The following is a 26,427-nucleotide window of genomic DNA, read 5'->3' on the forward strand; positions in this document are numbered from 1 at the left end:
GACACAACTAGCATGGCCCTTCTAAGTCTTCTCCAGGCCAAACCTTCCCAGTCCCTTCCCCTGATTCTCATATGGCAGGATACTCCAAAGGCTTGGATCATCCTGGTCATGCTTCTCCGGCTCTTCCTTAACTTATCTCCCCCCAACCATGACACCCAAACTAAACATGGTATTCTAGATGTGGTCTGACCTCGACTGGCCTCTTCCAAAAAATACTTAGATACCAAGGTATCTTAGTCTGCTCTAGGCACTGTGCTAACTGCTTTACAATTAGTATCTCATTTGAGCTTCACAATCACCCTAGGAGTTACGTAAGGCACCTTAGAGGCCATCAAGTTGAACCTTCTCATTTTACAGATGATGGAACTGAGACTGTGAGAAGCTAAGTCACTTGCACAAGGTCGCATAGCTAGTGTGGCAGGGTTTGAACTCAAGGTCTTTCTAAGCCCAGAATTCTATCTACTGCGCCATCTACTTGGGGCAGCTAGCTAGGCGGTACAGTGGAAAGAACACCAGACCTGGAACAAGGATGATCCAAGTTCAGATACGACCTCTAACATTTACTAGCTATGGGACCCTGGGCAAGCCACTTAACATCTATTTGCCTCAGTTTCCTCAATTGTAAAATGGGGATGATAACAGCCTCTACCTCATAGGGTTGTCATAAGGACCAAATGTGATATTAGTAAAGCGCTTAGCATAATGCCTGGCACATAGTAGGTGCTATATAAATGTTTATTTCTCTCTCCTATATATCTGCCTCAATCATTAGTAGAACAAGGTACTATTTCAAGTTTCTGTTTCCTCAGTGCTATTATGCATACAGTACATGCTGCCCAGAGTAGGCCAGGGATTCTTAACCTTTTTTGGTGTAATGGACCCCTCTGGCAGTTTGATGAAGCCTATGCACTCCTCCAAATGGTATTTTTAAATGTATAAAACACACAGGATTAAAAAGGAATCTAATTACATTGATATAGTTATCTATATATTTTTTTTAAATCACAGGTCCCAGGTTAGAAACTCTAGCCATAGGCACTTCACAAATTTTTGTTGAATTAAGTATTTTTAGTAGCATACCTTAATCTTTACACACTTAAAAATTATCAAGGACCCCCCAAACGGATTTTGTTTCTATTAATGTTTACCATATTAGAAATTAAAATGTTGTGGTATAAATGAAAGTTTTTATCTCAAGGACTCCCTGAAGGGGTCTCAGGGAAAACACTTTTAAGAACTGCTGCTTTAGCTTTAATTCATTCAGTTTCATAAACATGAAGAGCTCACTACGTGCCATGTCCCTTGCCAAGTGAAACGTATCTCACCCTCAGTTCTAGACTAGGCGTTGTTGATTCGGTGACAAAGGTGCCTTTCATTTTTCTCAACAGTCTCTTTCTACTTGTCCTCATTCTGCAGGTATTTCTCTCGGCATTTCCCCTCCTTGGAAAATGAATAAGAGCTCTAACCTAACTCCCTGTCTGTGCTATTCTCTTTGCACTTTGAGGTATAAGACACAGCCATAAATACATACCACTCACTACATTTTTAAAATTCCAGTAGACTTTTATAACAGTGTAATTTCATGATGGCTGCTTTTTACAGCTATTGAATCCTTGTTTTCTTTTCTCTCTGAAACTGTTTCCATGCTTTCTATAGCCAAACATGATACTTTAGCAAGGGTGTGTCCAGTGCCAAACATAACTGTGGGTGGGGTTACCTTGTGGTTCTGCACGTCCCACTTCCTAAAAGTTCCAATATCATGCTTTTCTTAATGGCCCAGTATTGGTCTTTCAGATCCTGTTGGTGCACATTCTGCATTTACAACTTGTTTTCTCTTTCTATGTGAGGTCGTTTGATCCTTTTGAAATTCATTTGATTTCAGATTCTCTACACACCATTGTAGCAGGTTGCAAAACCCTTTTCTTTGTAAGAGCTGTGTGCTACTACTAGTTCAGCAGCCATAAAGAGAGATGCTGTATGCATCCCACATGGTTGAACATATTTTAAATTTGTTTTCTCATTTTATGAAATAAATAATGAATGTTTCAATGGATAGAGACTAGATCTGTGATTCCACGGGTATGGGAAACTCCCATGTGAGAAAAATCCCTATACTATTATAGGTTAACAAGTGACCTGCCCAGCTACAGTCAGTATGTGAACATGTGAAGCTTGAACCCACATCTTCCTGGCCTTGGTTCAAATAAAAACACTAGATACCTTGTCCTTGATAGCTATAGTCCCAATTTTCACCTTCTGTTTACTGCCAAAATTATTATCATTATATTATTAGTGCTATACCTACAGTCTTCACTTCCTCTTTTTCAATTTCCTCTTCAGGACCCAGAATTCTGGCTTCCCCGCAGCCCCTCCTACATTTCTACCCAGTCAGCTGTCAATGACTTCCTTCTAGTCAAATCCAATGACATAGCAGTCCTCTTCTGAATCATTCTCACTGAAACATTCAACAGTATAATCTGTGCTTAGCTTTGGGAAACGTCCTTCTTTTGATTTCTGTAACAATGAACTTATCCCACTTCATTCCCTGCTCCTCCTCCTGTCTGTTTTGAAGGCTCTTTTTCCCTATCCTTTAAATACGAGGGTTTTCCAAAGGTCTCTTTTCTCATCCTCTCCCTTGGCCAATTAGAACTTCCACACTCCAATTATATTACTACCTTTGGGCAAACGACTCAAATATCCTAAGTGTAGGCAGATCCTGATCTCTTTTCTGACCTAAGACTGATCTCTAACTGCTTTTAAGACACCTCCACCCAACTGTCTAATCGGCAACTCAAACCTGATATGTCTCAAGCTGATCTATCTTTTCCTCCAGACCCACTTTTTCTCATGTCATTATTTTCATGTGTGACCACACCATTCATTTGGTCTTCCTTGTTTGTAACCTTATCTTTGATTTTTCCCTCTTCACCAATCACTTACCAAATCCTGTGGATTCCACCTTCACACCTCTTGAATTAAATCCTGCTTTACTACTGCATTGAAAAAAAAAAAAACCTCACCAGATCTGGAATCAACAAATCTGGGCTCAAGTCAGCTATCTGGCACCTGTGAACCTTAGGCAAGTCATTTAACCTCTGAACCTCACCATCTTCATCTATTTCAGTAGCTCAAAAGAAAGTTGAGATGTATAAATGTGAAGACATCTCCACTCCAAATGTTCATGTGGTCTACTTGTGCCCAACTTGTGGTCAAGCCTTCCAAGCTTGTATTGGTCTGATCAAATACAGTTGGACACACTATAACTTGACCCCAACATAATGATGTCATTTTGGTTGTCTTTGAGCACAAAGGACAACCACATAACCATCTTCATTTATAAAACAAGGGGCTCAACTAGATGTCTTCTAACGTGCTTTTCAGACCTATGATCCCGCTTCCATCCTAGCAAATGATATTACACAGCTGCCTTGTCTGTTGCAATAGCCTCTTTATCATCTGCTTCCATTCTTCTTCATATCATCAACAGAATAATATTATTTAACCACAGATCTGCTCAAAATTATTCATAGAGTATTTCTGAATGCTCAGCAAATTTAAACTCCTTTGGCATGCATGACCCTCCACAATTTGGTCGTCTTCTCTATCTTTCCAGTCTTACCTCGTATTACCGCCTCCATACATGTGCTCACATGGTTCCTTATTTCTGAATCCTTCCTTCCCTCTCTTCACTTGTTGAAATCCTGCCCACTAATGCACAACTCTAATGTCACCTACTCTAGGAAGTCTTCTGAGATTCCCCTGGTTAGTAATGATCTTCTCTAGAAGACTCTAATGCATTTATCACTAAGCATTTATTAAGAGCCTACTATACACTGGGCACTAGGTATACAAAACAAAAATGCTAACTATAAAATTAGCACATAACACTACGTATTATAGTGATTTGCATCTTATCCTCTCTACCAGACTTAAAACTTGTAAGGGCAGGGACTATGGCTTAGTCATACTCTGTAGCACAGAGGCTACCACTACATATACCGTAGGTACCTAACAAATGTTTGTCATCTTGTGTTTTATCTACTACGCTTTGCTGTTGGCTGAATTGATTTTTAAATGTGCCAATGTTTTTAATGAATGTGAAGGAGAGCTTGGACACAGCCCACCAGCCTGTGTAGGTCTTTGCTGAACTAGGGGAGTGTTTGTGGGAATGTAGTTAGCTGTATGAGCTACTTTCAAAGTAGGAGTTTATGGATGGAAGAAAAGAAGGAAGGAAGGAAGGAAGGAAGGGAAGAAGATAAACATTTAAGCACCTACTTTTATGTCAGGTACTATGCTAAGCACTTTATAAATGTGATCCTCACAACAAACCTGGGAGGTAAGTGTTACTATTATTCTTATTTTACAGATTAGGAAACTGAGGTAGAGGTTACGTGGCTTGCTCAGTGTCACACAGCTAGTAAATGTCTGAATTCAGGTGTTCCTGACTCTAGGCCCAGTGTTCTAATCTTCTGTACCACCAAGGAGTCTCAAATTTTGATGCCTTAATATAAGCAGAAGTTGCCTGAGAACTTGCGATACCCCAGTGAGGAGCGAGGGGCCTGTGAAAAGAAGAGTAGGGAAGAGACAGAGACAAAGGATAGGATGGCGAATGAAAGAAGGGACTGAAGAACAAAACAGAGAGTAGGATGGAGAATCCAAGGTCCAGAATGTAGCAGCAGGGACCAGAACCTGCTGGAAAATTGAAAAAGCAGAAAAAAAAAAAAGAACATGGGGTGGCAGGGAAAATAGATTGCCTAGAATGCTTTAAGAAAAACAACAGGGCCCAGAGAGGAAAGACCATGACAGGAAAGGGATTTCTAGTGTCACAAATGTGAACAACAGGCTAGTTCAGGAGGGAGGTGATCACAAGAGTCAAATTCTGAACATAAGCAAAAAGGGTAGACATGGGACCAATTAAGAAGTTACCTAGTCCTCCAGAGACAATAACAAGATAGATATAGCTGCTCAGTTCATGAATAGGGAAAGGGGATGGGGGAGAGTTGACTGGATTAGCCCAAAGTTATATAATTAAAAAGTTTCAGCCTAGGAAAGAGGTTAGTGAAATTAAGATAAATGGCACCTGGAGGGTTCTGTGTCTAATTTCTATCCCCAACCCATCTGCTGTGATGACAAAGGGGGAGGCAGGGGAGGCTGAGAATTTTTCACCTTCATTAAGCTGTCTGGAAAACATTAAACCATAACTTAGGAGATATCTACATTGTTTATAGTTTGTGCCCTAATATTCCCTCCTGCTTGAGAAAAAAGGTAGTGGTATACCTCCACAGGGGCAGAATGAAAGATGATGCCATGGCATCAAAAAAAGAAGAGAAGAGAATCCCTAGGCTGGGTATCATTTCATCACAGAAGAGAAGTAATGTGGGAAAAAGTGACTTTTTGTCCTGTTCATCTTGGAAGGTTTCTGAAAGGCAGCCATAATCCTCTCTCTGATATCATGCCAATTCAATACACATTTTTTGCCTAATTTTCCAATTCTGAAAGGACTTTCTTATGTAACAAGTCAAACAAACAAAATACAAAGTTCAGTTGAGTATTTGTAATGACCTCTATTGGTCCTAGAGAAGAGCAGAATACCACCCTCCTTCTGGTTGAGAAGTGGATGGACTATAAGTATGGAATATTGCATATGCTGTCAGATGGGATTACTGTTACTAGTTTTAACTGTTTTTCTTTTTTGCAAGGGAGGATTCATCTTTTCAGTTAGCATGTACAGAAATTACTGTGATGTAAAAACAACTGGTAAATAAAACTTTAATAGTCTAGGGGGCAGAGATTTGGGCTTGGCCCTGTGCTATTTACATTTCTGTCAGTGACTTGGATAAGAACACACAACACGTTTAGAGAATTTACAGATGACCCAAAGCTGTGAGGGACCACAAAGATGCTACATGACAGCCAGGATTCAAAAAGATCTGGATAGGTTAGAACATTGGGCCTTTATGAAAATCAATTGTAACATTAGCTTACAATTTTTCTAGGATGTTTTTAGACTTCAGAAGCCTAACGTATATTATTATATTTCACTTACCAAGACACAGAGATATTCATTGACTTGCCCATGATCAGCTGGGACTGAAACTCAAAACCAGATCTCTTTACTTCAACATCAATGCTCTTTCCCTATAGCCCTCATTGCCTCCCAAGTACTATGGTGTAACACAGAGATGTCCTTGGGGCAATTCAGTCCAATTCAATTCAAACAGTATGTAGTTTGTCCTGATACTAAATAACCCCAGACTATATAATTCTTCACTGTTATAGTGTTTGGTTTCTCAGTTCTCTGCCAAATCACTTTACTGCAGTATTGGTTGTCTCTGGATAACATGGATGGGTTATGTGCTTCCCTGCTTCCTGGAATCCCAATCTTCTGTTGCTCTGTAATGTTATTGCTAAGGAAACAGGATGTTACCACGTAGACCTCCTAGCTTCTCTGAAAAGCCTTCTGGTCCCCTTCAATGCTAGTGCCTTCCCTCTGTTGATTATTCTAAATTCATCCTGTGAATACCTTGTTTGTATATAGTTGTCATCACGTTTTCTCTCCCATTAGAATAGGAACTCCTTGAGAATAAGGGCTATTTTTGCTTGTATTTGTATTCTAGTGCTCAGCTGGCACATAGGAGATGCTTAATAAATGCTTATCGACTGGCTGATATATAGTATAAACCCATTCACAGCTGCACACACGAACAGCTTGTAAAAATGACAGCACCATCCAAGGTAACGCAGTTCTAAGGTCTCACTGCACACAAGATGGTCCAAAGCTCACTTTCAGGCCTTTTAAGACAAGAATTCTGGTGTCCAAGTGTGCTGATGCATGGGTTATCCGTGAAGACATCCAGGAAGCATCAGGAGTTCATCAAAAGTAATTTAAGAGTCAAAACACAACAAATGATCTTTATTCCTTTGAAACGCATTTATGTAAAAATGTATCAAGATGGATTAAAGATTCAGGACACATAATTTGTACTTAGCACATACACTGAAGATCAAAACAACTGCTAAAAAGAACATTTATAAACAATTAAAAAAAAAAAAACAAGAGTTGTAGATGATCAAGCCTAACTCTGAAAAGAGTGGGTCGGGTTTTTCCCTTGCTGAAAAGGCATGTACAAAAATCAGGAACTGCTGCATTTTAACCTAAAATTGATCAAATGTAGAAAATCTCAAGACATTTAAAAAAATTAGGATAGACCCTATTGCAACGAAAATGTCACAAAGGATGGTGCTAGAGTTTCTTGATTTTATAGAAGGGTTAAATGAATACGGTTTGAGTCTTGTAGTTTTCAGGGACCAGAGGGAAAGCACATTGCTTCATTCTGCTCAGTTTAAAGCAGAGGCTAGACTAAGGCAGTAAGGTGGTTTCAGATACAGATTTCACCCCAAAGTAGCAAAGAGGGTGGCTTCAGGCACTTCTGACAAGGGAGTGGCGCACACCTGATCCTGCACCCTGGCACAACTACACAAAAGTCACTCCCCCCCCCACCACATACACATTAATTTCATCAGATTCCCCAAAGGCATTGTGGATGGCAATGGTTTACCTTTTGAGAGAGTTCAAGCAGAAAAATGATACATTCTACCAATTCTTAGTTTGTATTCAGAATTATCTTTAAAAAAAAATCAGGCAAGATAGCAGCACCCATCATTAAGGCATTATTTTAAATGATTTATAGCAGCAACTACTACCCTTGGGGATAGCATGTGGTTATGATTAGTACAATCAATAAATCAAAAAGTAGTGATTGATGCTCTGCAAGACACAAAAAGTTTATTCTCCCTCTAGAGTATCTTCCAGTAAATTCCATGAAGATTTAAAATCTTCCCAGGAAAAAAAAAAAAGGTCTTCCTCTCAGAAAGGGGCTATTGCATTTTCCATTATAGGGCTATGGAGCAGACCTGTGATTTCATCAGGGTAGTGAGCTCCTGGTGAGGGACTTCATCTAGCAATGCAGGCTGCCACCTGCTCTGCCATTTACATCTGACAGCGTGGCCTTGAGCCCTATAAGATGAAGTGACTGGCCTAGCCAGTAGATGGGCAAGACTTCAAACCCAGGTCTTTCTGACTCCAAGGCTACCTCCCTCTCTCCACTATGCCAAACTGCCTCTCATTTTAAGAGTCGGAACATTCTTTTTCACTTGAAACCTCAACCTGGCAGCAATATTTAAAAAAAAAAAACCACCTCTGGCTTTGGATAGTATCAGAAAGTCAACTAATCCAAAACCCACCCATTTTACAGATGAGGAAACTAAACTAACTCAGAGGGAAATGATGGGCTCATGGTCATATCACTAGCAAGTGGCAAATCTAGCTTTAGAATTTCTTGACCCTTCAGCCCAGGGGTCTTTTTATTACACCATGCTCTTATACCAATCTTTCCTAGCTTTGCTTGGTCCCATCAATTAAATAACAAAGATATATATCTATATTTGCTGCACAATAAAAATAAACATACACTTTTACTTCCAAATTTAAAATTGGAACAACAAAAATTATTCCTGAGCCTTGAACTAACTTCATTTTATTTGGAATGTCGTAAACAGTGATTTGTGACTAGCTACCATGGGCTATTTTCAGATATTTATAAAAAGGATGAAAAGCCCTTTCAAGACTATCAACAAAGGCCAATCAAACATAAGCTACAGGCATTTTTTTTTTTTACAACACAAACTCAGGCAATGCAAAGACAGACAATGTTCATGGAATGTGATGAGACTAGGATGGTCGGGGAGATCTGAAGAGTCTCAAAGGGCTGTCATAACTTTATCTTGATACATCAAACTCATACTCTGTATTCCTCCTAAATTCTTCTGGTTCTGGTTGTGGACATAATGCAAACTGTGGTCATCTTCACTTGTGGGTGGTTTCCAATGTGACCTGTCATCCTGAAATGATGGCCTGTGCCATCAGCATAGTTAATGGTTAGTGAAGGATGAAAACGTAAAACTATGGGTGAAATAACATAAGACGGTAACAAATGCTCTAGAAATGGCATGCAAAACAATGAGATGGAAATGATGAGATATTCTGGAAAGCAGGATGCAGTAAGCATTTTCATCACTTTCCTCCTCCCATTTCACGTATTTGGGGGGGGGGAAATCAGGTAAGAACCGTAAATTAAAATCCCAAATTTGCAAGGGGGGTAAAAAATTTGTTTATGGATGGGTCATATGCATTAGGAAGTTCATTGGGCAGAACAAGCAGCAATATGTATATATATAAAATTCTCTCCCTCTCCCCACAACAAAAATCTGGACTGATGAAAATATCACAGCTACTGGGTTAAAACAGGAAAAATGTAATAATATTTCCATCAGTATAAGTTAACATGTATTTTTCATTTGCTTAAGCTGAGAAAACAAACTGCATTTGCAACAGAATGACATTTGAAATTATCACCTAACCAAAGCCACCTGTTAAAAATCACACAAAATTGAATGCCTCTGAGAATAATGGCATTTCTCTATGAATACATTCAGGACTCCAATCAATAAGCTTTGGTAAGCTCTGGTAAGCTCTGATGAACAATGTTAGCCCTCAGTTTTTCTATTAACTCAAGGCGTTTATAATTATTTCTGTCATTCCAAGTTCTGTCTGTGCCTACAGAAGGCAGGACGCTCCCCTCTGAAGAATCACAGAATCCTGGAGCTAAAAGGGACCCTTAGAGATCATCTAGGCCAAAAGGTTCTTAACCTAGGGTCTGTAAATTTGGTTTTTAAAAACTATTTTGATAACATTATGTCAATATAATTGGTTTCCTCTGAATCCAATGTGTTTCATGCATTTGAAATATTTTGTAGTTTGACCAGGTCTGACTAGACCACCAAAGGGGTCTGTGACACCAAAATAGTTAAGAACCTTTAATCCAGTCCAACCCCATTCATTTTGCTCAGAAAGAAACCTGAAGCCTCAGCAGAGGTATAGGGTGATTTGAGCAAGGTCAGTCAGTCAACAGGTAGAAGATCTGGTATTGAATTGAGGTATCCTTACTTCAAAATCCAAGGGTCTTTCCACTTCATTACACCTGTACCCCATGTCTGTGTCTTCCCATGTCAAGATAAAACATTACTTAGAACTTTTAAGAGCCATTTTCATGTTTTCACAAAAAGCACTGAAGTTATCAACAAGGTTTTAAAAAGCAATGGACTTTCCTTTTAGAGAACTTCCGTGCATCAGATAACATAAAAATTCCTTTGTGACTAGTCTGATTATCACTGAGGAAGCTTTTACTGTTAAGTTTCTTTTGATTCAGTAACTAAGTATAATTTGAAAGCATTTTTTTAAAGAATCATTGACAAAAACAACGTTCTTCCAAAGTGCTTACCTTACATTTGGAGAATGAGGATGCCACTGTTGTTGTCCAGCATGTATATTAGGATGGTATTGCATCTGGAAGCAAAATATTAACCATGATCAGTTTATTCACAATTTCATTTAGACAAGAATTCATTTGCTTTATATTTTAACTTTCATATCCCCTGGAGGGGATAGGTGACAGACCATGGTAACAAGTGCTCAGAGAAAACACAAAGTTAAGATTCTACCTAATCATTCTATTGCCCCTGTTTATAAAAAAATAAATAGGTATAATGCAATAGTTCTAGTTGATTCTGGAAGCATAAGCTTTCAGGTTACGAAGAAATAAGAACCAATCTTTTTTAAAAAATTTTATCCATTAATTTATTTATTTTTAGTTTTCAACATTCACTTCCACAAGATTTTGAGTTCCAAATTTTCTCCCCATCTCATCCCTCTTCCCATCCCCAAGACAGCATGCGTTCTAAATATCCCTTTTCCTAGTCTGCCCTCCCTTCTAACCCCCCCCACACCCCTTCTCTTATCTTCTTCCTCTTCTGTTTTCCTGTACAGCAGGATAGATTTCTATAACGCATTGCCTGTATGTCTTATTTCCCAGTTGCATGTGAAAATAATTTTTTAACATTTGTTTTTAAAACTTTGGGTTCCAAATTTTCTCCCTTCCTCCCTCCCCACTCACCCTCATTGAGAAGGCAAGCAACTCGATACAAAGAACCTGCCCTTTAAGAGAAAACAGGTCCTTAGAAGAAAAGTCAAAGGGTCCTTATCAGAAGAATGAGGATGAACAGTTCCCATTTTCCTCACAGACAGAACCAAAGGAAGCTGGGCTTAAGCTGTATCAGGAAGAACTTTCTGTAGGAAAAGTATCCAAGTGGGCAACATTATTCCAGAACCAGAGGCGGGTGTGAAATTTCATTCCCTGGCGTTTCTTAGAAATGCCAAAACAACAACAACAACAAAACAAACCCTACCACACGTTGGGATAGCATGTGAGAGAGGAATTATTTCCCCCTTTGTAGATGTGGAAACACGCAAGAAACCACCACAAAGTCACAAATCAGTTCAGTTAACGGTGGAATGGGAAGAGATTCCATCTCTTGACCAGTATTACAATCTCCAAATTGAAAGCTGTCTCAAAATCACAAACCCTTAGGAGAAAAGTAGAACCAGGCAATTCAACATATCCAACATTACACCATTTGTGACAAAATCCCATCACTGTTCGGGCCATTAAAACTAGCTCCCATGCTGAGAATATCCTGATGACAGTTATAGGATTGATGTAATAGTTTAAGGTATGCAAAGTACTTATATATCGCCTCACTGGCTCCTCAGAACAAGCCTGGGCCATACGGTTAGTGAATTGAGGAAGAATATGAATTCCCATCTTCTGGACTTCAAGCCCAGTGCCCTGCCCACTGCACCACCTACCTTCCTGACAAGTGAGCAAGAGAAGTCCTGTTTTCTTCACTGGCAGAAGCCCAGGAGCAGTCTCTCTAAGCTTTTTACCATGTAGATAACTTATCTACAGCTTTCTTATTGGAATCAGGTAGATTCCACAACCTGTACCAGCTCTTTGCTTCACTAGTTAAAAACCCTCTCACGCACACAGGCAGTATTTGTCCATATCCAACTTTATCCATCTTTTTTTTGGAGGGTTATTAGCCCATATCTTTAGTTATATAACTCATTTAAAATGAAGAAAAGATGGTTTAAGGATATCCCTTCTGGGTACTGAGAAGTTCAAAAAATCAATTCTCATTAATTCTTTTCTTGGCAAATCAATTGGAAAATAAAGTATGATTACCTAGCCTTGATGCAGCAATCTGTTTCAGAGAATGGAAAGATGCATTGTTATAATAAGTAGCCAAAGACTTGAAGAGAAACAATGGTGTGATTGCAGCAAAATTCAAAATAAGAACAAATCTTTGTCTGATCCCTATCTCCATAACAGGCCCTTTTTCTAAGTACGAGTGTGTATGCTCCGACAGCTTGGATGAGGGGAGCCTGAGAGCTGGGTGGCTGCTGGGCTTTTGTTCTGTCGGTTTATTTTGATACTTAAAAGGATTAATGACTCCATTGATATATGTACTTCCTCTGCCAAAACAGATCACAACCCCTCTAATCAAATCAATTTATCAACAAACATTTATTATGTCTAGAGAAGCAAATGGTAAACCACTCCAGTATCTCCGCCAAGAAAACCCCATGGACCCGTCATGAAGAGTCAAACGTGACTAAAACAATTATACAACAAAAATCATGCCATTCACAATGTATATAAAATATATTGTACACACAGTGCCTGGGGCAGGGAGGCACTCCACTAACCACTGGAGGATTAGGAAAAGCTTCTCGGAAGAGCCTCTACAGGTGAGCCCAGAAGGAAACGAGGGATTCTGAGAAGGAGAGGACAAAAGGGAGAGAGAATCCTGGGGCAAGGGGTACACCCTGTGCAAAAGCATGCAGACCAGACTGGGCTTGATATAACGGGAAAGAGCTAGGAACCCTGCTTGGCTGGACCACAAAGGTTCTGAGGTGCGAATAATGCAACTAGCCTGGAATGAAGCTGGAGCCAGATTATGAAGGGCTTTAACTAAAGGCAGTGGGGAGCCCCTGAAGTTTCTTGAGCAGGGAAGTGACATGGTTGGACCTGCTGATTTTGGAATATCAACTTAGCAGCTATAATGGAGGATGGCCTGGAGAGAGGAGAGATATGTGTACACCTTTGTATATCATCAAGGAGGTGCCACTAATGTCACAGGATGGCCAAACCTCTGATGATGAACCTTTCTGAACTTAGCAAAGCACAGTTTGTTGTTGGGGTACAAAAGCCTTCATGACTCTGTGGCAGAGTTGTTCAGTTGTTTTCGGCTATGTCCAAATCTTCATGAAATCTTTTAGGGTTTTCCTGGCAAAGATAGAGTGGTTTGTCATTTCCTTCTCTAGCTCATTTTACAGATGAAGAAACTGAGGCAAACAGGGTCAAGTCACTTGTCCAGGGCCACATAGCTTGTAAGTGTCTGAGGTCAGATTTGAACTCAGGAAGATGAGTCTTCCTGACTTCAGGCCCAGCACTCTATCCACTGCACCATCTAGCCGCCCTTACAGCTTGGTAGGACCTGCCTATATGGTATATAAGCAAAAGCCTTCAAAAAATCTATCAAGGAACACTTATTCTTAAACACCCCACAGAATCACAGAATGTGGTTAAACCTAGAAGGTGGTATAGTGACCATCTAGTCTAACCTCCTCATTTTACAGATGAGGAAACTGAGGCTGTCTGCAGGGAAGGGATTTGCCTATGGCAAGGGGCAAAGCTCAAATTCAAATCCAGATGTTTTGATTCGAGGTCCAGTCCTCCCTGGTTGCTTCCTTTCCCACCAAGGAAACTCATCTACACTTCCAAGTCACTATTTAAAAAAACACAGAAACAACAGCAAAAATTTACATAGCAATTTATAAGTCACAAAGTCCTGTCCCTTCTCATTTCTTACAACCTTGGGAGTTAGGGGTACAAATATTCCATTTTATACATGAGAAAACAGAGACTCAGAGAGTGACTTGCCATGGTCATACAACTAACATGTCCAGAGTAGAACTGTACTGACAACCCAACTGATAGATACCAAGTCCTCTGCTCTTTTCATAACATCTAGCATTTTAATGGAAGGGAAAAACCCAAACAGAAAACCTATGGAAAAAAAGATGAGCCTGGAAAATGAAAAAGTTCCTCTGCTCAAGATACCCATGTTCATTCATTTTTCTTGTGAGAGAATGGCATCATTTATATTTCATCCCTGGATTCTGCAAGTGTGATTTCCATCAATGCACAGCCACTACAACAAAATACCTCTAAAACAAAATAATTAGGAAGTAGTGGGGGTAAAGCTGTTCATGAGGCAGGGGAGCCGGGCTCTCATTTCAGTACTATCACCAATTACCAACCCATGTCCTCCTGAGGGCAAGACACTTAATCTCTTGGAGGTATAGCCTGTTGAGGGGGTTAGGTAAAATGGCCTCCGACGCCTCTTACAGCTTTGACATTCCGAGATTCTAAAGAACAATGCAGAGTCCATCCCATCACCTCAACTCACCCATTGAACTCATTTAGTGAGATTGTGTTTGCACAAATATATTAAGCTTTATTCTTAAAACAACACTAACACTTTAGGGACACCCTAGTCAATAATGGAAGATCAAAAAGGAAAAATCTTTTCAAAGACTAAAATGAGGGGAAAAGCCTGTGAGTGAAAGATTTTAACGAGTATCCAGTTTCTCAAAGGACAGTTCCATGATTTGTGGCATTTAAAACCATGGTGATGACAGCACCTCAGGGTGTTAATCGTATGGAATATTCTGGACCAGATGACTAGTTAAATTTTTGGTAGGTTTGCCCATTTTATTCAAATCAACTTAACCAAATTCAACATTAAACACCTACTGTACACAAAACATCTTTTACCCTATATAGGATTGATAAAACAGTGGAAAAGCCAAATAAGCTTACTAACATTAGCTTGGGGAGGAACCCATTGATCATTAGCCCAATAATATTACTTATTATTCCTTCAACTTCTGAGAGAAGGGGTCTCCCCCTTAAGCATGACAACAGCACGTTTTAGTAAAACAGGCTCAACAATTTCAACAATTTTTGTTTGGCCAAAGTTTCCTGGCACCTAAGTTTCTATTGCCATCACTTAGAACAGAGAGAACGATGTGGCGTATACAGGATGAAATGACTACGCTGAAAAAATTTAAAAATAATTTGCTCTTACCTGGTAATTATGAACTTCTGGATTATTTTTGGAGCTAAAATAAAGAACAGACAATATATTACAGAGAGGAAAGTAATTTAGTATTAATTAGTATTAATGTTTATAATGTTATTTGCTCAGGTTCATGTTGAAACAGAAAAACCAAACAGAAACAGCTATGATGAATAGCCATTTTGGGTCACATACACGTACCTCTTCGTAGCACAACCCCCCTCCTACTAGAAAAGCTCTCTTGCTTCCTTAGGTTTCCGTAACATTAACCTTTTGTGGTTCTTGTTCTATCCAATCACTCCTACTTATTAACATGGCCGAGGGAAAAACAAAAACAAAAACATGGAATCTGGAGTAAGAAAATGCATGTGAATTGATATTCTGCCATTTTTTATTGGTACAACCTATAAGTTGAAGGAGTTAGAGTAGATGACCTAATCTAAGGTTTCTTCTGCCTCTAAAATCCTAGGATCCTCTAAATTTGGATAAGATCCCATAATGGGCCCATTACTATTACACTGGGATATTCCAATGTAACAGGAGCTGCTGCAACTGCACACTGAGAAAAGTCAGTGATACACCAGCAATAAGGGGTACTGGAAGCCTTTCTTTTACCTCCACAACCCTCATCACTGGCTATAATGTGAGAATGGGATAGGTTATCCTTGGAATATATACATGTGTTGAATGGTCAGTACCACAGGTGCCAAGGTAGCCTTATGTACTTTTCAAGGCACTTTCCAATTTTCATCTCATGATGCAAAAGTTCTTATTTCTTTGACTTGGGTTTTAGCTATGACGTTCCTCGATGTTTTCAGTTTGAGGTTTCTTTGAGGAAGTGATTGGTGAATTCTTTCTACTTTCATCTTGCTCTCTGGTTCTAGATATCTGGCTAGTTCTCTTTTATGATTTCTCGAAATATGGTGTCTAGGTTTTTTGTTTCGCCAGTTTTCAGAGAGTCCAATGATTCTTAAATTATTTCTCCTCGCCCTGTTTTCCAGGTTATTTGTTTTTTATAGGAGTCAACATCTTTTGACTTTGTTCTAATATTTCTTTTGCATGATGGAATCACTAAGTTCTGATTATTCCATTCAATTTTTCAAGGAGTACACTACTTTCTGTTCTTAGTTTATTCTCTAATTAATTTTTTCCACATGAACTCTCATTTTATTTCATTTTTTTTCTTTCAAACAGAATTCTTCATTGTTTTATCCTTGCCAATGTACAAAAGAGAAATCAATAAAAATTGAGAAAGACAGATATGAAGGTCTGAAAAAAAGTAGAAACTTGTATGATTAACTTGGCACATCGTTACAAGGCTTAGGCTTTTGTGAAAGCTTAAAACAATTCTCTTTCTTTTAAGTAGCTGCAAGTCACATCCACAACACTGCACAGTTCCACATACGAAAAATGGATTAGGGGACTTTTCAGCATAACTTAAATAATATTTTACAATATGGTAAAGATTTGCAGGGGGAGGGAGATGGATGGTCTAAAAAGATGTGCAGTTAATGATAGGCCACTCAGCAAGGAATAATACTGTGTATTCTGTGGGCAAAACTGTTTAAATCTAAGAGACCCTGAGAAATATGAGAGGGAGAGAGATAGAAGGAAGGGGAGAGGAAAGGGAGAGAGGCAGGGAGGGAAGGAGAGGGGTGGGGAGGGATAGGGAGAGAGAGGGAGAGGGGGGGAGGGAGAGAGGGAGAGAGGGGGGAAGGGAGAGAGGGGGAGAGAGAGGGAGGAGAGAGGGGGGGGAAAGGGGGAGAGGGGAGGAAGAGAAGAGAAGAGAAGAGAAGAGAAGAGAAGAGAAGAGAAGAGAAGAGAAGAGAAGAGAAGAGAAGAGAAGAGAAGAGAAGAGAAGAGAAGAGAAGAGATAGGAGGGGGAGGGAGAGAGGGAGGGAAGAGGAGGGAAAGAGTGAGGGAGAAAGGGAGGGAAGAGGGAGGGGGAGAGAGGAAGGGGGGGAGAGAGAGAAAGGGAAGAGGAGGGAAAGAGGGAGGGAGAAAGGGAGGGAAGAGGGAGGGGGAGAGAGGAAGGGGGGGAGAGAGAGAGAAAGAGAGAGAGAGAGAGAACGAACATATGGGAGTAATATTTTTAGCAGTAGGTTTTATTTCATTTCTCTATCTTGCCTTATTGCTTCCAGTGAATCGTGTAGTCTTTGTGACCAAAGCCTTTCTTCCTTTGAGGTTCTGCAGCAGCTGTTGTGGTTCACTCTCTTCTTTTTCTCCCCTTTAAACTTCACCTCTTTGAGAACAGGGATTCTGTTGCATCTATTTTTATATTTTGGGAGTCTAATATACTGCTTGGTACTTAACAAATACTTAATAGACATTGGTTGAATCACACTGAATTTTGGTGAATGATTATGAAAGCTTCCAAAAACTGAATGCTCATTGACTAATAATTTCAAGCATACTGTTTTACAAAAATAATTTCCTACTGAGAGCCACAGGCATGATGACAGTAGCAGTTCACATTTAATTTAATATTTTACAAAGTTGTTTCCTGACAATAACCCCACGAGATAGGACTACTATCTCATTGTACTGTTTCTCCAATTTTGTAAATGAGGACACTAGGTCTGCAAATCATTAGTGATTTGCCTAAATTCACATCTCATAGGTTAAATGTCAGAACCTAGATTCAAACCCTCAGCTGCCTCTTGACCCAAGTACAGTGTTCTCTCCACCAGAATCAGAGCAGATAAGAGCTGGAAGGAACCTCAACACTTCATCTCAATCAACCCATGCCTAAACAGGAATCCCCTCTCCAACATCACCAACAAATGGTCATCCAGGATTCAGGAAACAGAAAAGGGAAAATGAAAATGGCATCTAGGATCAATATCTACAACTTCGATGTATTAGAGAAAAATAAAGAAGAGCAAAATGAAGTCCTCCATATCCAGTCACAACCACTGTTTTGTACATGAGGATCTGGGTAACACTTACCATAGTTGAGCTGCTTTCACTGGATTGTTTGCTTAAAAACAAACAAACAAAAAAAAAGTTAAGCCAATATTCCAGAAACTGAAGAAATATCACAGTTTTAGAAGCTGCTTTAAGACAGGTTGGAAAGAGGCAGGTTAAGAAAACTAATTCTTTATGTGAAGCACATCTTCACAAGAACGTTTTTCTAATCACCACAGCTGTCTATATCACCTTAAGCTCAGAGAGGTTCTTCATTCTCGGAGACAGTGTAATCAAATGCTTCAGTGTTTTATCCATCACTCCACAGATGGAATGAGAAAAGGGGAGTGATAACAGAGTGGGGGAAAGGAGATAGGGAATTGAGAATCATCTAGCACAGGTCAACTATTCTTCCTGGAAAGGGACACACTTATTTTAGTAGCACATAAAGTCTCTGGTCCTCTCCAACTCTCAACACTTACTACAGACGTCCCCTGGCTGGTCACCTCCTCTACTTTCTTTTGTTTCTTTTCCTTGTCTTTCTTGTCTCCTCTTCTATTGTTCTTAAGTTCTCCTATAATCTTCCCCAAATACAAAGAATCATTTATTCAATAATCATTTAATCATTTATTAAGTATGTATCACATGCAAGTATTATGTCAGGTGCTAGAAAAGATACAAAGGTACAAAGATACAAGCTGGTCCTTGCCTTCACTGACTTCACAAATTTAGGGATGAAGGAGGTGTACATACGCAAACGACCGCTGTGTGTGGAACCTGGAGTTAGGAAGACCTGAGTTCAAATCCTACCTCAGATACTTACTAGCTGTTTAACCCTGGGCAATTAATTTGATCTCTCTGTGTCTCACTTTTCCTCATCTGTAAAACGAGAATACTAACAAGCATCTATCTCATCGGGGTGTTGTAAGGATCAAATGAGCTAACACATAAGTGATATAATAATAAGTGATATACGTGATAGCACTATATAAGTGACAACTATTATAATTAATAATAAATTAATATACTGGCATTATATTAAGTTATATATCAAATCTTTTATGTAATAAATCAGAAATAATAAAACATCGTTATTTATTATTACTGGAAATAATAAAAAAGATAATAAATCATGTCCATTACATGGAAATACTTAAAATATTTCTATAAATCAGAATAAGCAGATAAACTCAAACCCTTTTAGCTCTACTTTAGTCCTAAAATGATTCTTTTTTCTTTTAATTAATTGATTTTTAGTTTTCAACATTCACTTTTACAAGATTTTGAGTTCTCAATTTCTTCCCCCTCCCTCCTCTCCCCTCTTCCTTAAAACAGCATGCAATGTAAAATGCTTCTTAGGCCCCATCAATGAAATTCTTTATTTATATTTCAAGTTCTCCTAAAATAGAGATTCTATTTTCTCTTACCTTATTTTGAACCTTGATTAGTCCAGGCACTACTTATAATTTAATGATTAGTCCACAAATATTTACTCAGTATCTACTACATGCCCAGACATGGTGTGTAATACAAAGTATAAGAAAAGGTTCCTATCCTCAGGCAGCTTCCAGTCTACTAGGGGAGAGTAGAAAAACATGCACACAACATAAACACACACACAGACAAGCTCTGATATAGGTTAAGTGTTACCAGAGAGGTTCAGAGAACGGATATATAAAGGAGTCCTATTCTAATGAAGGAGAATACTTCATGGAACAGATGGAACTTGACCCTGGCCTTGAAGGATGGGTAGAATTTGGATAGAGAGAGAGAAGGGAATAGTTTACATGTCTTACCATACTGATCTTCTTGATTCTAAATTATGCCCTCTCTAGCAACTCCACTTGAAGTGCTTTAGCAACTTCTTGTTGCCTTCTGAACAAAGGATAAACTGCTGACTTTGGCATTCAAAGCTCTTCATGATTCTGCTCCAACCTATTTGCCTGCCTCGACCTAATTTAAAAATTTATTATGTGGAAGGTATTGGGTGAGGTGCTAGCAATACCAACAAAAGCAAAAAACTCTACCATCAAGGTTCAACTGGGACACCCCATGTACATAGCAAAGAAAATATGAAGCAATTCTGTTTTTTTTTGTTTGTTTGTTTGTTTTAACTTTTAGGCAATTGGGGTTAAGTGACTTGCCCAGGATCACACAGCTAGTAAGTGTTAAGTATTTGGTCTGAGGCCACATTTGAACTCAGGTCCTCCTGACTTCAGGGCCAGTGCTCTATCCACTGTGCCACCTAGATGCCCCAATATGAAGTAATTTCAAGAGAGTAAGAGTGCCAATAATCAGGAGGGTCAGGAGAGGCCTTGCAGTGGGGGGATGGTACCTGAACTGTGAATGAGGGATTCTATATGGCAGAGATGAAAAGGGAGAGGATTCTAAACCTAGGGGACCACTTGTACAAAAAAGCATGGAGGGAGGAGGTGGAAATGTTCTGAAGAGGAATCAGCCAGCAGGCCAATTTAATAGGAACAACATGAAAGAAGTCTAGAAAGGTTGGTAGAGACCAGATGGTGAATAAAGGACCTAAAATGTCAGGCTGAGGATTCTGTATTCAACCCTAGAAGCAACTGGGAACCACTGAAGATTTCTGAATTAAGGGCTAAGATTTGTGTTTTCAGAATATCAATTTGGCAGCTGCATGGAAGACAGACTGGAGAGCAGAGAGTGAAAAAGGGAACCAATTAGCGAGTTATTATAGCAGCCTAAGTGAAAGGTGATGAGGCTTGGGCTATCAGTAACTTCTGTGTGAATGGGGGGAAAGGGACAAATGTGAAACTTAATGTTGAGATACACAGTAAGACTCTCTTTCATGTTTCCGCTGAATTAGACCACTACTCTTCATTTCTTATTTTATTCTATCCTTTCCTGTCTTCTCTGTGCCTGATGCTTAGAAGCTATTTAATAAATGCTTGGCGAATGACTGAGTCTTTGCTTATTCCTAGATTAGGCATGCCCTACTTTACCTCAACTGCCATCTGCTGAATTTCTCCATTTTTTCCATCAAGGCTCAACTCAGATGCACCATGGAATATCCCATAATTTCATTTCTCACTGAAGCAAAAATTTTCTTTCCTTCTTCAAATTTCTCATAGTGCATTGACACAACCACTTCTTGACACTTTTCTTGCCCCTTCTTTTATGAGGACTACATGCATGGGTTTTCCCTTTCTTCTAATGCCATCTCTTTTAAAAGGAAACTTATTATATCCACAATTTTCCAAGGTTCAACACCGGCTCTCTTGCTTTTTCTCCCCCTACCCTCCAAGGGAAGAGCTGGTTAATAGCATTAGATGCAGCAGAGACATTAAAAAAAAAAAGATTAAGTTTAAAGAAAAACAGCAGAATGTGGAGTTGTTGAAAGGAATTTTCAGTAAAGTGATACGAGAGAAGCCAGACGGCAGAGCACCTCACAGGGTAATGAGGAAACAGAGGCAGCCAGTGAAATCGAGCTCAAAAAATTTGTCAGTAAAATAAAGGAGAAAGAAAAGAAATAAGATGGCAGCTAGAGGAGATAACAGGAGGAAGCAAAGGTTTATTAGACATATACATAGTTGACTGCATGAAGACAAGCTGATGAAGAGAGGAAGATGAAACAAGGTTGTTGAAGGTTTTCCCTTTCTTCACCAATTAGGGGAAAGACTATAATGAGCCACCTACCAGCAACTGGTGCTTTTTTTCTGTGTTCCTTCCCAAGGGTTGACTTATGGCTTCCTACCCTTTAATACTGGACAACTTACAGTGGGATTAATATAATTTAACACCATACAAGTTATTAAACCATATCAATTATGAAACCTGTAACACCGATTTCACCATAAATCAAGCCAACCTCATTAATCACACAAGCTTAATAATGTTCCTCTATTGTATCTGCCTATTATTCTCTCATCATTCCTATCTCAATCATATTCCCCTCCTTTTAATGTATTTTGCTGTTAAAGACTGGCTGATCTTCCTTCTTCTTCTTCTTCTTTTTTTTTTGGGGGGGGGCAATTGGGGTTAAGTGACCTGCCCAGGGTCACACAGCTAATAAGTGTCAAGTGTTTGGTCTGAGGCTGAATCTGAACTCAGGTCCTCCCGACTTCACAGTTGGTGATCTATCCACTGTGCCACCTAGCTGCTCTAATGTGTTTACAAAGGTACCGGGCATGGGACTTTTTCTGAAGATGAGACGAAAGCTGCAATAGACCACCTTATTGTCAAAGGAAGGGAAAATCTGGGTCAACATCTCTTTCCCTCATTTGATTATTATGAACTGGTGAAGAGGAGTGCGTGGGACTTTAACTATTATGAGTAAGTTGTAAATAACTATGATGAAATAGCTTGTTTCTGTTAGGAAGGACTCAAAAGTTATATAGAGTCCTTTTAGGTCTTTGGGAATTAAGGCTGATGACAATTACACATAACTTACTTTGATGATGGTGTGGAGCCATGTGGGCAATAAATTTTGTCTGTTGAAAGGTCAAAGGACTCAGACGACCCAAGAGGGATCATGACTGTGTAAGGACAGATTATGGAGGGTCTTCACAAATCCAACCAAAAAGTATTCAAGTGTTTATATTAATGTCTGTCCATGTATTTAAATTTATACACCCACACTTCAATCATCATGTGCCTCTTTTTTTTTTCTCCCAGCTGAGTCTAATCTCTTCACTGGCCAATCATTTCCCCCTTCCTATTATAATTTTCATGGCACAATAGCAGGGGATATTAGCTTGTTGCTTTCACAAAATATATGTTTATTCTAGGTGAGATAGCTACTTCATTCTCACTATTAAAATGGCTATTTTCCCAAGACACTTCTGAGACCCCCATTGCCTGCTCACGAAAGAATGGGGAGGGATAAGATAGTGACAGACAAGGCTGGTCAAGAGGACAGAATTAAAACATAAAAGAAAAAGAGCAAAAGGGAATAGTAGCATGGCAAACACTGACCAAACTTGTCTGGGAGCTACCAAGATAAAGTTTTCTACTTCTCTAGGATGAGAGTAGCTAGTCTAAAAATAAAAAGTTCAGACTTTGCATTACAACTGCATTTGATGAGTTAAAGAAAAATACACTATTTGAGACAGAATGAAAAACACACAACCTTTAAAAGTTGAATGTCTCCGTGATGGGTACCGTTTACTAGGTCTTCTTTCAAACGTACTGGTTCTTCGTAACCGAGCCCCGTGAGTGGCTTGATACTCTGTCCTCCCACTAGAAAATAAAGGGTTTTTTTTTGTAGATTAACAACTTTATTAGAATATATTAGCAAAAGAATTTATATGGAAATGGATTTTTTGATTGGATTGAATAGGATCACTGTTTCAACTCAACCATGAGGTATAATTGTTCGAGAATTCAACTGAATCTTAAATTCAGTTTATGGGTCAGTGTGTTATCATGAGACAAAATGGTGACCTATGACAATTTCCATGACTTAATAAGTTTGGATTTAAAGCTTCTAGAAGTTGATAATTTCCTCCAAGGCACTATGCTTAAAATTTAGAGAAATACCACCAGGTAAATGGTAGTATCTGGTTACAACTCCATAGTCTGGATGTACAGCTTTTACCTTAGGAACAACTAATTGAATTTCTTAAAAAGTAGCATATGATCCATTTACTTGTGCTTTTCCTAAAAGAAATGACAAAAATAATAACAACCAATATCTTATATAAAACTTCAAGGTTTATGAAAAACTTCATATATATATATATATACACACACCATACATATATATATACATATATGTGTATATATATATATGTATAATATATATACACACACACACAGACACATATATACACATATACATACATACATACATATATAGAATATATATATTATATATATAATCTCATTTGATCCTCACAATAAGCCTATGAGGTTGATACTATTAATATTCCCATTTTACATATTAAGACACTGAAGTTCAGATAGACTATTTGCCTGTGGTCACACAAGTCTCAGAGAAAAGATTTAAAGCCAGGTCTTCCTGACTCTAGTACCATACTTTTCCAATAGACCACCCTCAGGTCAAAAAAAATTTACTACAAATCATTAACAAATTCCCAATTATTATCTTTATTGTACAAGATTTGATATACAGAGAAAGAATAACAGAAATACAGACAGCTTCAGTTCCTAAAATCAGTCATTATTAATTACTCTTTAAACTTTGACTTTCCCAATCACATTTAGTTCTCTGACCTAGAGTAATTTAGATATCAAAAATCTCCATGCCTCTAGAGAGTTTTTCAGAAATTTGATGCTTCTTCTAGCATCTGCCCATTTTCAGGCCTCCAATGATACTGCAGCTCTTACCTGGGCTTGCAGTTTACCAGACAGAAGGCAAAATTCTATTTATTTAGTGCTCCCAAGGACAATTCAGTGTCACACTACATAGTGACTTGACCCACAAATTGCCCCTTTTCTTTTGATGGCCTGATCTTTTCCTTATGGCCAAAGGACAAAGCAAAGGAAAAGAAGATTATAGGGTGACTCCCTGATTCTGTCAAATCCTGTGGTAGTCGCCTAATCAGGAAGAGTTCTGTGGCAACCACATATCAGATTGCAGATTTAGAGCTGAGAATGATCTTGGGTGTCATTCAGCACACGTACGATGTAAATTTTAATCACTGAAACTTTTTTTGTTTGTTTCATTTTTTCTCTAAAAGATCATCCTTAACCTAAATCATTCTGATCCCAGACCAAAACCTACTTGGTCATTGTTTGGGCCCTGACTGGCTTAGAATGAACATAAATAACAACTGTTTCTGGTTTGGCCAGAAACCCTGAGGGTCTTCCCCTCCCAGATTTAATTTTTTTTAAGAGGTCATTCTTTGCTCATTTTTATTAAGCCTTAATCACTGAATAGGTGCTGCCACAGTCAAAACCTGTTAAAGACCTTAGCTCGAAAAGGCCAAGGTCTCCCACTGCATCCTGGGCCATCTCCAGTTGTGAGCCGTATCTGGCCACTGGACCCAAATGGTTCCAGGGGAGAGAGTGAAGCTGGTGACTCTGCACAGCCTCCCTCACTTAAATCCAATTCACTTGCATGTCAGGGCATCACCTCCTTGATGTCATGGTCCTATTCAAGAACAAAGGATGAACAGCAGCAACATTTTATAGATGGACTATAAAGGAGGAGAAAGAGGTCCAGAGAGGCTGAGTAACTTGTCCGAGGTGACAGAGGTCATAAAGGAGCAGAGCTCAGTTCTGAACTTAGATCCCATGACTACAAATACATCATTTTTCCTTTGTATCATGTAGACTCCCCCTCCTACACAGACACTCATTGCATGCCACTCACTTACAAAGATGAGTGCAAACATACAAGTGAGTTTCTTTCAGCATTTTATAAGCTATCAGATGCTTCTCACAAAATGTTTCTTTCTTTAAGAGAATTTGCCTTTATATTTCTGCATACTTTCAAACACCTCTAAAGAAAACAGAAAATGCCCAGTTTTTTAAGAGTTCCACAGTGATTTCCTCATGTTGCCAATGTTTTCAAATGGGTAATTTCTGTAATTTGAAACAGATTTTAATGAGATGTATTATGTGGGAAAAGGTCCAAAATCTATGATTGCATTCACAGTTGAAAAGTTTTATGATTAAATCTGACATTCTAACAGAATCACAGACTTAAATTTGGGAGAGTCCCTCATCATCTGGATCTGACTAGAATGTCATCATTAACATTGTCACTAAGCAGTCACATAGAGGCAACTTAATACCTCTAGAAACAATCTAATCCTATTAGTTCTCATTGAAAATAAATCTCATTCTCTATATTAAACCAAAATCTGCTTCCTTATAATTCCCAACCAAATCTCCAAGTTTCGCCTTCTGAAATTAAGAAAGGAAAAACAAAAGGTCTATTTCCTTTTCTGTATGACACCCCTTCTGATATTTGCAAATGGCTAGTATGTCCTCCCTAAGTCTTCTCTCCAAGCTAAACATTCCCTATGCCTTCACCCAGTCCTGAAACAGCAGTGTGCAGCTCCCTCACCAATGCTGAACAGGCTCAGCATCCTTTCTAGAATGTTGTTCATCCTTCATTTTCAAACAGGAGCAATGACATCGTGGGTGATGTCTTGACTTGTGCGTGAATTGGATTTAAGTGAGGCAGAATTGCCCAAAGCCATCAGAAGTAGATATGATGCTCTGGATGTAGCCTCACTAGAGCAACCTTTCCCTTGCTTGGGGCATTATAGTCCTATATTACTGCCTCAGAACATTTGCTTTTCTTATGGATAAACCTGTCCCATTCTTTGGGGCAACAAGGTGGCACATCAGATAGAGTGCCTGTACTGGAGTCAGGAAGATCTGAGTTCAAATCTGGCCTCAGGCAATTACTAGCTGTGTGACCTTGGACGAGTCACTTAAGTAACTCAGTCCCTCATCTGTAAAATGAGCTGG

The 26,427-nt window shown here is 39.0% G+C and overlaps 1 protein-coding gene across 4 annotated transcripts in view; it reads right to left on the reverse strand.

Moving 5' to 3' along the window:
• Window positions 1-26,427, reverse strand: part of EPB41L4B (erythrocyte membrane protein band 4.1 like 4B) — a 247,130-nt gene that overhangs the window by 92,463 nt on the left and 128,240 nt on the right. For 3 of the 4 annotated variants that reach the window (XM_078153049.1, XM_021004573.2, XM_021004571.2), the window contains exons 12-15: window positions 23,111-23,220; window positions 18,052-18,082; window positions 15,112-15,145; window positions 10,341-10,405 (exon numbers count right to left, since the gene is read on the reverse strand). In XM_078153049.1, the coding sequence (XP_078009175.1) occupies window positions 10,341-10,405; window positions 15,112-15,145; window positions 18,052-18,082; window positions 23,111-23,220 (240 nt within the window). Of the gene's footprint in view, window positions 1-6,892; window positions 8,915-10,340; window positions 10,406-15,111; window positions 15,146-18,051; window positions 18,083-23,110; window positions 23,221-26,427 lie in introns of those variants that run through there. The other variant, XM_021004574.2, reaches the window with a different exon arrangement.

The sequence above is a fragment of the Phascolarctos cinereus genome, unplaced genomic scaffold (assembly GCF_003287225.1).
Source record: "Phascolarctos cinereus isolate Bilbo 61053 unplaced genomic scaffold, phaCin_HiC Scaffold_4;HRSCAF=312, whole genome shotgun sequence".
Classification (NCBI taxonomy): domain Eukaryota; kingdom Metazoa; phylum Chordata; class Mammalia; order Diprotodontia; family Phascolarctidae; genus Phascolarctos; species Phascolarctos cinereus.